The 12,544-nt window shown below is 40.3% G+C and overlaps 1 protein-coding gene across 1 annotated transcript in view; it reads right to left on the reverse strand.

Annotated features, from left to right (window-relative positions):
- Positions 1 to 11,041, reverse strand: part of LOC127575156 (collagen alpha-1(XXI) chain-like) — a 126,054-nt gene extending 115,013 nt beyond the window's left edge. Inside the window, exons 1-2 of the mRNA XM_052024849.1 lie at positions 10,963 to 11,041; positions 5,629 to 5,691 (exon numbers count right to left, since the gene is read on the reverse strand). Coding sequence (XP_051880809.1) covers positions 5,629 to 5,679 — 51 coding nt within the window. The 5' untranslated portion in view covers positions 5,680 to 5,691; positions 10,963 to 11,041. The remainder of the gene's footprint in view (positions 1 to 5,628; positions 5,692 to 10,962) is intronic.
- Positions 11,042 to 12,544: the final 1,503 nt, after the last annotated feature.

Raw genomic sequence — 12,544 nt, forward strand, 5'->3', positions numbered from 1 at the left:
CATTGACTACAGCTTGGCATTCAACATCATCACCCTCCCAAATAGAAAAAAAAGAAAAAAAATCATCCCCTCAAAACTTAACATCAAGCTCTAAGACCTGGGCCTCTACAACTGGATCCTCAACTTCCTCACTGAGAGACCACAATGAGTACGGATCGGAAACCTCATCTCCTCCTCACTATCAACACAGGTGGACCTCAGGGATGTATGCTTAGCACCCTGCTCCTCTTCCTCTGCACCTATGACTGTGTGGCTAAGCATAGCTCCAATGTCAACTACACATTCACCGATGACACCACTGTTGTTGGCAGAATCATGGATGGTGACGAGGAGGAATACAGAAGTGAGATAGGTCAGCTGGTTGAGTGGTGTTATCACAATGTCAGCAAAACCAAGGAACTGATTGTTGGGTTTAGGAAGGGGAAGTCAGGTGAATTAGTACCAGTCCTCATTGAAGGGTTTGTGGTGGAAAGAGTGAGCAGCTTAAAGTTCCTGGGTGTCAACATTTCGAAGGATCTATCCTGGTCTAGCACCAGATGCAACCATGAATAACGTGCGCCAGCATCTCTACTTTCTTAGAAGTTTAAGGAGATTTGGCATGTCATCAAAGACTCTGACAAACTTCTACAGATGTACAGTGGAAAGCATTCTGACTGGTTGCATCGGGCCTGGTATAGAAACTCCAACGCACAGGAATGCAAGAGGCTACAGAGAGTGTTAGACTCAGCCAGTTCCATCATGTGTATAACTCTCTCCACCATTGAGAACATCCACAAGTGGCAATATCTCAGGAAGGTGACATCCATCATTAAGGAGCCCAACCATCTGGGCCATGCCCTGTTCTCGATGCTGCCATCAGGCGGGAGGTACAGGAGCTTGAAAACCCACACCTCAAGGTTCAACAACAGCTTCTTCTCCACTGCCATCAGGTTCTTGAACCGACCAGAAAAACCCTAATTCTACCTTGGACTATATTTCCCTCAACTTGCACTGATATCTTTATGTTTATTTTTGTTTAGTTTTGTCCTGTAAGTTATGAAGAATTTACATTAATTTATGTAATTTATGTTTGTCATGTTTATAACGTACTGTGCTGCTGTTGCAAAAAGCTAATGTTCATGACATTTATATTCTGGGTATGTATGCCTATTACAATAAACTTGAACTTATGATGAAAGGTTGAACAGGTCAGGTCTGTACTCATTGAAATTTGGAAGAATGAGGGACTATTTTATTGAAACATATAAGATTCTTAGGTGCCTAAACAGGGTAAATGCTGGGAGGTTACTTCCCCTCATAGAGTAGTGTTGACCATAGGGCATAGCCTAAGAATAAGGAGGTGCCCATCTAACACCAAGATGAGTAAGAATTTCTTTTTGCAAAAGAACGTGAGTCATTGGAATTCCTTGATCCAGTAAGGTGAGGTGGTTGAATTCTTGAATATATTCAAAGCTGAGACAGGAAGATTTTTAATCCGTAAGGGAATTAAGGAATATGGCAATAGGATGGTAAACTTGAGGAAAGTTCTATCAGGCATGATCTCATTGAATGGCAGAGCAGGCTTGAAGGACCAAATGCTTAATAAGGACAATTGGGATGCAGCATGAATGTTGAACTTGGTTGCAATACTCACACACTAGACATAAAAAGTTAAAAAAAATGTAGATTTTCAGAACTACCAGTACATCCCTAAAGAAGGAAGGTGAAGTTAAGTATTTCCATGCAAGTCTTCTGTAAGTCTTCAACTATAATCCCTCTCCATTCAGAATCAGAATCAGATTTATTTTCACTGAGATATTTGTTGTTTTGTAGCAGCAGTACAGTGCAAAGACATAAAAATCTATAAATTACAAATAGTGCAAAAAGAAGGAATAATGAGGTAGTGTGCATGGGTTCATGGCTTCAATCCTGCTCAGATTCCAAGGAAATGTGGAAAGACAGCAGTATTTCACAGCCAAGGAAAGTCAATATGATCAAGCAGTGTGTACTGTCTTGCCAAATACAAAAATGCTGTTGAGTACCTTGCTATTCTTTCCAACAGAGACACTATAAGTCACTTAGAGTTCCATGAGCAAAACCCTTAAATGTTATCTCAATCTTGTCTGAATATTCTTGCCATGTTTCATCTAGATATTCAGGCATGTTAATTGTATCGCGCAAAGCGTGTATGCCAGGTTCTGAATAAAGTTCATTGACCTCAAACATTAACTCTGTTTCTCTCTGATTCTGTCTGACTTACTGTGTATTTCTAGGATTTTCTGTTCTTATACCAGGAATCAATCCTGTGAATCTTCACAGCACTCTCTTTATTGCAAGTATTAACTTCCTTAGGTAGGGAGAATAGACCAAGGGCCCCATAAAGTTGGAGTATGACATCCTCTGGTTATAAAAGCTGACATGCTTTTTGCCCTCACAATTGCTTGCTGTAACTACATTGTTGTTGCATGTACCTGCATGATTCATGTACGACACCCAAGTCCCCCTGAACACCAACAGCCTTTACCTTTTAAAAATACACTGCTTTTCTGTTTTTCTCTACCAAAGACAATGGCATATTTTTCTAATTAAATTACATCTACCATGTGTTTGTCCATTTACTAAAACTGTCTCTGGCTGAAGCCTTTCTGCGTTCTCCTCACAGCCTACACTGCCATTTGGGTGTGTATCATCAGCAAAAATTACATTTGATGCCCTCTTCCAAACTGTTGATATAGATTGTGTACACCTGGGACAAAATCATTAATCCCTGCAACACCTATGTCACAGCTTCCCATCCTGTTTATTCCTGTTAATGACCTGTTTATTCCTATTCTCTGTCTCCTGTTTGCTAACCAATCCTCAATCCATGCCAGTATGTAATCCTCAATACCATGCCATCTAACTTTTTTTAATAACATCTATTGTGCCCCCATACTGAAGACCTTCTGAAAGCCCAAATAAATTATTGCAAACTTATTTGACTTCATCATTGAATCATAAAAATGTACAGCATAGAAACAGGCCCTTACAGCCCACTTTGTCCTGCTGACCGTGATGCCTATCTACGTTAATCCCATTTGCCCTCATTAGGTCAGTATTCCTCTTCTCCTTTTCTATCCAAGTATCTGTCCAAATGCCTTTTAAGCATTATAATAGTATCTGCCTCCATTTTTTCCTCTGGTGGCTCATTCCAAATATTAACTATGTGAAAAACTTATCCCTCAGATCTCTGTCAATTTTCTCCCCCTCACCTTAAACCAGTGCCCTCTAGTTTGAGAATGCCTTGCCCTGGAAAAATGATTCTGACTATCCATCCTTTCTATGCCCTTCAGAATTTTGTAAACCTCTATAAGTTCATCCCTCAACCTCCTACAGAGAATAAACCCAGCCTAACCAATCTCTCCTTATAACTACTGCCCTCCATTCCAAGCAACATCCTGGTGAATCTTTTCTGCATCTTCTCTATTGCTACCACATCCTTCCTGTGATACGGCAACCAAAACTGTGCACAACACTCTAAGTGCGGTCTGACCAATGTTTTGTACAATTGCAACATGACGTCCTAACTCTTCTACTCAATGCCTCAGCCTATGAAGTCAAGCATACCAAATGTCTTTTTTACTACCTTATCCACCTGTGTTGTCACTTTCAGGGAGCTATGAACTTGCACTCCAAGGTCTTTCTATACATCAACAACTCTAAGGTCCCAGCCATTTACTCTCTATGTCCTACCAGAGTTTAACTTCCCAGAGTGCGTTACCTCACACTTGTCTGAATTAAAGTCCATCTGCCACAGCTCTGCTCAACTTTCCAGTTGAACTGTGTCCCACTGTATTTTTAAACAACCCTCTTTGTTATCTACAACTCCACCAATTTTTGTGTCATCTGCAAACTTACTAATCACACCCCCTATATTCTCATTCAAGTCATTTACCTATATATATATATATATATATATGTATATATGTATATAAAATATATATATATCTATCTATATATCACAAACAAAAAGGTGTCAAAGGTGTCAACACCAATCACTGCGGTACAGTGATTTCCAGTCCGAGGAACAACCATCCATCACAATTTTGGACCTAGTTCACCAACACGCCAAGAATCCCTTGTGCCTTAACCTTCTGCACCAGTCTAATATGCCCAACATTGTCAAAAGCCTTACTAAAGTCCATATGAACAATACCTATTGCTCTGCCCTCATCAGTCTCCTTGGTTACCTCCTCAAAAAACTCAATCAGATTTGTGAGACAGGATCTTCCTTGCACAAAACAGTGCTGACTCATAATTAGCTCCTACTTTTCCAAGTGAACATTAATCCTGTCCCTCAGAACTTTTTGTAACAACTTCCCTCCCATTGATGTAAGGTTCACTGACTTGTGGTATCCAGGCTTATCCCTTCTGTCCCTTTTTGAACAAGGGGACAATAATAACTATCCTCCGGTCTTCTGATATGTCACCCTTGGCTAACGAAGATGCAAAGATCTCTGTCTGAGCCCCAGCTATCTCCACTATTGCTTTCCTTAGCATCTTGGGATAGATCCCACCTGGCCTGGGGACTTATCCATCCCAATGTGCTCCAATATTTCTAGTACTTCCTCTTTTCTCTTACAGATGTGCTTCAGAAGATCAGCTCTCCAGCCTCCAGGTCCTTCTCCTTGGTGAATGCCGATGGAAGTATTCATTTAGGATCTAGCTCATATCCCCTGGCTCCACACATAGATTACCCCTGGACTCTGAGGTGACCTTTTCCTTCCTTAGCTATTCTCTTGCTTCTAATAAACTTATAAAAAGTTTTAGGATTTTTCTTAATCTGACTTGCTATGGTCATTTCATGGTTCCCTTTTGCCCTCCTCACTTCTTTGTGACTCGTTAGATACCAATTTCCTATTCCTGACATACACTTCCTTCTTCAAACTTTCAATATTCTTCATTAACCAGGATTCCCTAAACTTACAATTTATAGGAATGTGCTGACTCTGAATTCTTATTATCTTACTTTTAAATGCCTCCCACTTATCAAATGTTATTTCCCCCCTTACAGCTGCTCACAATGTATCACTCCCAGGTCCTGTCTTATTGTACACTATGGAAAGCTGCCTTCCCTCAGTTTAGGGCCGTAACTCAAAGACCAACTTTGTCTTTTTCCCTGACTAAGCTATAGTCACTGTTACCACAAGGTTCCTCCACACTCATTTCAATCACTTGCCATCCTGTTGTAACTGAAGTCCCTCATCACAGTAGTCAATCCAGTATGCCTCCTCTGTGCCTCCTCTACATCCTGCACATTTTTCCTAAAGTCTGGTACCCAGAACTAATAGCCTGGCTATGAGTGAACTAGCATTTTATAAATGTTCACTATGACTTTCTTGCTCTTGTATTCTGGGTCTCTGAAACCCCAGGATCCCATATATTTTCTTAACTACTTTCTCAGCCTGAGAACAAAATGACAAGTTCCCTGACCTAGAAACAAACCATCCTGTTGAAAGTACTAAATTCTTACCATGAGACCACTAGTGACTAAATACATTTATGTTAATCTTGTGATAAATTATACATTGATCTTACAAGGAATAATATTCACAAAAAAAACACAGCAGTTTTCTTCAAATAGAGGCGAGTAAACCATTTAGTACTCACAGGCTTACCATCTGCACCAGGTTTTCCTGGATCACCATATGTCCCTGGCATTCCACGTTCTCCCTAGGAAAACCAAATGAAAAAATAATGCATGCATTATCTGAGCTTATCTCTAATTCCATCCCGTTGAGATCTTAAGGTTATAATCTTCCATACAAAATAGTCATATGCCTAGTTGTAGTTAGATGAAAAATATAGGAGAAAGTAAATAATTGGAACAAACTGGAAATAGGATATACTATTCACCTAAATTTATCTGACTCAGGGCAGGACACATACTAATTGCTGCCCCCATATCATTATCATAATTGCAGCATCCAGATCAGGAGCTAAGAGGATCCCCAGAGGACCAGGTCATGCATGAGTTCTGCTCCAGAGGACTCAGATGAGAAATTTGAGAGGGGAATTCACATTGAACATAGGACAGTACAGCACAGTATGGGCCCTTTGGCCCACAATGTTGTGCTGATCTATATAAACCTACTCCACGATCAATCTATCCATCCCTCATACACAGCCCATGCCTTCCATTTTTATTTTAACATTCATGTGCCTATCTAAGAGTCTTTTATGTGTTCCTATTGTATCAGCCTTGTACCACCAAACCTGGCAGTGTGTTCCAGGCACCCATCACTCTCTGTGTGAAAAACCTACCACTGACATCTCCCCTAAACTTTCCTCCACTCAGCTTATATGGATGTCCTCTGGTATTGGCCATTGCCTCCTTGAGAAAAAGGTGCTGGTTGTCCTGTCATGAACCAGCAACAAAAGAAACACACTGAGCATGATTCAGTGTTAAAAACTATTTTATTAATCACTACTTATGATAATACGTAAAATAAAAGTAAAAATGTTAGTATGTTAGAATTCAAGAATGTTAAACCTCGAACGTTAACCCCAAAACTAAACTCGTCGTGTGTGTGTGAGACAAAGTCCAAAACTCCCAGTTCCTGAATGGTTCTTAAAGTTCAGTTCCGCAAGCCATAAGGTGAAACATGAGCAAGGGCTTCTTCAACAACCACCGTTGTCTGAAGATAAGATGTAGATGTAGAAAAACATAGAGAGAGTACATATGAAATCCAAATGTTCCACGACACTCCAGTGTTTACTCGGTAGTGACTTCCTCACCCCGAAAAGCATCCGAACCGTGGTCGTCCACACACAAATACCTGTTTCCTTCTACAGGTCAGCAACAAAGTGAACTCCACCGGATTACTTCCAACTTCCAACTTCCATACATGGATTTCAGTGGCAAACACAGTTATTGTTTCTCATCCATCGATAGAGAAAACAAGCAGGCTGGTGTCTCTCTCCCTTCTCTCTCTCTCCTTCTTCTTCTTCTGCCTCCAACAACGTCATTACGTCCTTTATCTTCTATTGACGTAAGCACGCCCCACACACACATACACACACACTCTCTATCTTAAAGGGACTTTCACTGAGTCCGTAACAGTCCACTCTATCTATGCCTCTCATAATCTTATACACCTCTATCAAGTCGCCTCTCACCCTCCTTCGCTCTAAAGAGAAAAGCCTTAGCTCACTCAACCTTTCCTCATAAGACATGTTCTCTAATCCAGGCAGCATCCAGGTAAATCTCCTCTGCACCCTCTCTAAAGCTTCCACATCCTTCCTATAATGAGGTGACCAGAACTGAACACAGTACTCTAAGTGTGGTCTAAGCAGAGTTTTATGGAGCTGCAACATTACCTCGGGGCTCTTGAACTCAATCCCCTGATTAATGAAGGCCAGCTCACCATACACCTTCTTAACCACCCTATTAAGTTGCACAGCAACTTTGAGGGATCTATGGATATGGACCCCAAGATCCCTCCCTTCCTCCACACTGCTAAGAATCCTGCCATTAACCTTGTACTACACCTTCAAGTTCAATTTTCCAAAGTGTATCACTTCAAACTTTTCCAGATTGAACTCCATTTGCCACTTCACAGAGGAAGGCTTGGGGCTTTGGCAGGCCTGCTTGAAAGTCCATGTGAAATGTTAAGGAGCAGACAGTTATTAGGCATTGTGCAGAGACTGCAGACCATCCCTTTCCAGCAAGGAATTTATGGCTAATTCTACTTGAACACCAAAGGACCCAACCATCATGCAATATCTGACAGGCAAGATCTTAACTTCCCTTATAGCACACCTAGAAGTCATCTGTACTGTCACTCAATAAGATCTTTTATTTCAGCACCACTTTCCTGCATGAATATCTCTTGACATACTCGATCTATCCCTATATCCCTTGATTCCCTTCATATCTAGCAATCTATTGATCTCTGTCTTAAATATAATATATTCAGTGACTGAATTTCCACATTGCTCTCAGGTAGCAAATTCTAAAGATTCACTACATGTTGGGTGAAGTAACATACACAAAAAATGCTGGAAGAACTCAGCAGGTGGGTGAAGTAATTTTCTTTTCATCTCTGTCCTGACTAGCTGGTCTCTTATTTTGAGATATAGCACTGTTCTAGATACCCATTCATGGGAATCATTAACTCTACATCTATTCTGTTAAGCATCTTAAGAATTTTAGCTTAGGATCAGCTTTCATTCTTCTAAATTCAAGCAAGTGCAGGCCCACTATGCTTAACCTCTCCTCATATGACAAATCCACCATCCTAGGAATCAATTTAGTGAACCTTTGCTGCATTCTTTCCATTACGAGTATACCTTTCCTCAGACAGTGATGCCATGCCTAAACACAATAGTCTCAATGCAGTCTCACAAAGGCCCTGTAAAATTGGAGCACAATGTCTCTGTTTGTGTACTCAAATCCTCTCGCAATAAAGACAAGCATATCATTTACCTTGCTTTGCTTGCAATATATGTGTCCTGCAGTGGAAGCTGACTTCTGGCTTGCAAGCTCAGCTTGCTGCATGCATTAGAATGCTATCATGTAAGCTCAGACACTGCCATTCATCGCTCTGGATAGTGGAGCTTTGACAATACCTTGTAATCTACAATTTAACTCAAAACAGTTCACTAGGGTTTATTGAGGTACCACCCTGGCTGCGTGACATTGTCTCCGAGCAGCATTAAGTGATTGTTTTCTCTCAGTGTATTTGTGATCTAATATCACTTCATTAGTTCTCTTGTTGTTGCCCATCAAACACTTAGCCCAAGTCATCTAGGTCCAGAACTGCTCATGACCATACTTCAGGGCCATCTGCAGCTTCTGTGATTACAAATAAGTAGCTTTCCTTCATTTTGGCTGCAGCTATTAGGAAGTCAAGTGAACATAAGGCCATAAGAAAAGGGAGCAAACTTAGGTCTTTTGGCACTTCATGCCTGCTCCACCATGCATCCAAACAGCTGACCTTCTAGCATTTTCTTGCACCATTCCCATATCATTTGAGTGCCTTAACATCCAGAAATTCACCAATCTCTTTTATTGAATGAAATTTATATCTGAGTCTACATAAACCTGCAGGGTTGAAAATTCCAAAGATCCACCACCCTCTGAGTGAAAAAAAATCTTCTTACATCAGCCCTACAGAGCCTCCCCATAAGTCTGAGAATTTGAGCCCTGGTTCTAGAACCCTCAACCAAGGGAAACATCCTTCCTATATCCAGCCTGTCAAGCCCTGTAAGAATTTTGTAAGTTTAGGTGAGATCTCCTCTCATTCTTCTAAACCTATAGAATATAGGCCATGTGTTCTGAATTTCTCCTGCCATCCTGGAACCAGTGTAGTGAATCTTTGCTGCTCCCCTTCGGTTCCAAGTATATCTTTTTTTAAGGAAAAGTCTGAAGTTCAGACAAAGGCAGAGTAATTCAGGTACCAAGATTATACACAAAGGTTTTGGGCTTAAATGAAACATGGTTCAGAATGATGAGTTGGTTGGATTGTGTATTCATCAAATGGGGTCAAGCAGATTCTTAAATGATCAACATTGGTTGAAGGTAATATGATAATTGTGGTGGAGGAGGAACTTTTTCTCTTTTATTTTTTATTCACTCATGGTAGTTGTCACTGGAATGTAAGAGGCAGAGGGATGCCCTTATAGAGGCTTATAAAATTATGAAGGGCATAGATAGGATAGATGGTCAGAATCGTTTTCCCAGGGTAGGGGAGTTTAGACTAGAGCACACAGGTTCAACGGGAGAGAGGAGAAGTTTAAGAGAGGTCTGCAGGGTAAGTATTTCACACAGAAAGCAGTGAATATCTAGAGTGAGCTGACTGAGGAGGTGGTGGAGGCAGATACATTTACAACCTTTAAAGGGCATTTGGAGGGGTACTTGGATAGCAAAGCCATAGAAGGATACAGGCAAAATGCAGACAAATTGGATTAGCATAGATAGTGTTGGCATGGATGAGGTGGGCCGAAAGGGCCCGTTTCTGTGATGTACACTTCCAGGATTATATGATCCACTTAAACTGGCTGCTGTGTTTTTGGTATATTTACATACATAATGCAGTTAATCAGAGAGTTCCAGAATTTTGATTGATTAGGGAAAAATACAGGCACAGTTACAAGTAGGAATGCTGTCTGACTCGCCAGTGAACTTGCAGATGGTAGTGTACCCATGCACTTATTGCCTTATCCTTTGAGGAAATAAACTTCTTCCATGTGCTCTTACAGAAGTTTTAACATCTTGACTTTCAGCTCAACTTACATAAAAATATGGATATATTTAGGATTTTGTAAATAATGACAAAAGATTATTGTTGGTTTAACACAGTTTAATTTTTTGGGGAAAGCTTTTTCTTCATAACCTCACAAAACAATATAATAAAATTATGCTGGTGTCACCTTACCATCTATACATCATATTAGTTTGACATAAAAATTATAATCAGGAAAATTTTGTTCCTCCAATATATGAAGCCAGCAATCAATGATTGACCAAAACTCTATATATTTTGTTGGAACTTAATCTTAAAACATTACAATCTTTCAACTATTTTCATTAACTACTATTAGGTATTCTTCTTTTTTAACCCTTCGCCCATCCCATCCTGTCTATTTGGGAGTGTACCTTAAAGTGGGGCAGACATTCGTTTCTGTGATCATTGTTTGTGAACAGGCAATGCAGCAATTTTAATAAGTAAAAGATAATTAACAGCTCCTTTGATTGGTCCTAGGTTTTAGATGGGTAAACAGCAACTTATAATGATCCATAGTCTATAATTAACAGTTATTAGCTATTCAGAGATCACATTGAACATATATGAAAGATATCGCACTTGCTTTTCAGGTAGAAACCTGTGATTTTTCTATTAGTCACTATTATTGCCAAATGACTCCCACTTTAGGTAATCAAAGAATGGTTCTTTGAGAAAGTTGCAAGTAATCAGTTGTATGGAAAATAACAGTTATTACCTTTAATCCTTGAGGGCCAGGTGGCCCTGGAGAGCACGTACACGGTGGTGATGTAGAAAAAATGTCATCAAGACTATTGTCACACTAAAGTGAAAAATAAAACACAAAACACTTTTAAGAAGGTATTATGTTCACTTTATGTTTGAATTTGGATAAACTGTGAGGAGTAATAATTCTACAATTATAGAAAATATAATTGGAAAATCTGAAAAAGGAAAAGCTACAACTTTAACAAAGTTGTACACAGTGCACAGAACAGCTTTAACAAAGTAAGAACATAAGTAAAAAGAGTAGGAATGGTCTATTGAAACACTTGCCGGTGTCATAACTCTCTCTCTCTCTGTCTCTCTCTCTCTCTCACACACACACACACACACACACACACACACACACACACACACACACACACACAGAATTATGTGCCATGGCAGCCATCTTTTCTGCTACTCTCTAACACTCCTGCTATATTCATCACTACTGTGACATTCACTTGCAGCTCACATTTTAAACTGCCCCTCACATGTTAAAACAAAACTTACAAAACTTCAGGATGACCACCTGGTATCCAACTAGGCCAAGTCACTGGTCCTTGCAAAGTCTTTCTCACGATTATCCGGGGACTGGTATCTAAATTGGCATTGCTGCCTGGACTTGTCAAATAATAGCCTGACTTAGTCCTACTCACACAATCATATATTACAATGTGCCAGGCTCTGTCTTCACAATCACTGGCTACGTCCTGATCTGTGTGTGTGTGTGTGTGTGTGTGTGTGTGTGTGTGTGTGTGTGTGTGTGTGTGTGTGTGTGTGTGTGTGTGTGTGTGTGTGTGTGTGTGTGTGTGTGTGTGTGTGTGTGTGTGTGTGTGTGTGTGTGTGTGTGATAGAGACAGAAAGAGAGAGAGTTATGACGCAGGCAAGTGTTTCAATAACACCTGAAACCCTGCTGGCCTCTTTTACATGGTATTTCCATGACACTTCCCATGGCACTAAATGAATGATGTTGCTCAGGAGTTAAGTACTCTCTGGTTTACTATTGGGCCCTCTCAAGTCCTCTGATTTAGAAGAATTCTGATACAAGGCCAAACTCCAGCTCCTCAGAGAAAGATTACAACACAGATAGAACTCATTCCAGCCTATCAAACACGTGCTATCTCCATGCAAGAAAAATCCAACTGGTTCCACCCCGTCACCCTCTCTCCATACTGTTGCACTTTAGTTTCCTTTCAAGTATTTATCCATTTCCCTTACAAATGCCACAATCACATCTGCTTCCAATACTCTCTCTAGCAGTAGACCCCAAATTATAATCATTAGCTGCATAAAAACAGTTTTCTTCATTTCATTTTCGGTCCTTTAGCCAATCATCTTCATTCTGTGTACTCTGGTTCATGACTCTTCTGCCAATGGGAACTTGCTCTCTTTATCTACTCTCTACTTCATGATTTTAAGTGCCATTATCAGTTCTTCTTTCAAATTCCTCTGGTCAGAGGAGAACATCCCCAAATTCTCCAGTCTATCCTCCAGTTGGGTGACACAGTAGCATAGTGGTTAGCGTAACGCTATTATAACGCCAGGAACTGGGG

This window comes from Pristis pectinata, chromosome 10, assembly GCF_009764475.1.
Source record: "Pristis pectinata isolate sPriPec2 chromosome 10, sPriPec2.1.pri, whole genome shotgun sequence".
NCBI classification, from domain to species: Eukaryota; Metazoa; Chordata; class Chondrichthyes; order Rhinopristiformes; family Pristidae; genus Pristis; species Pristis pectinata.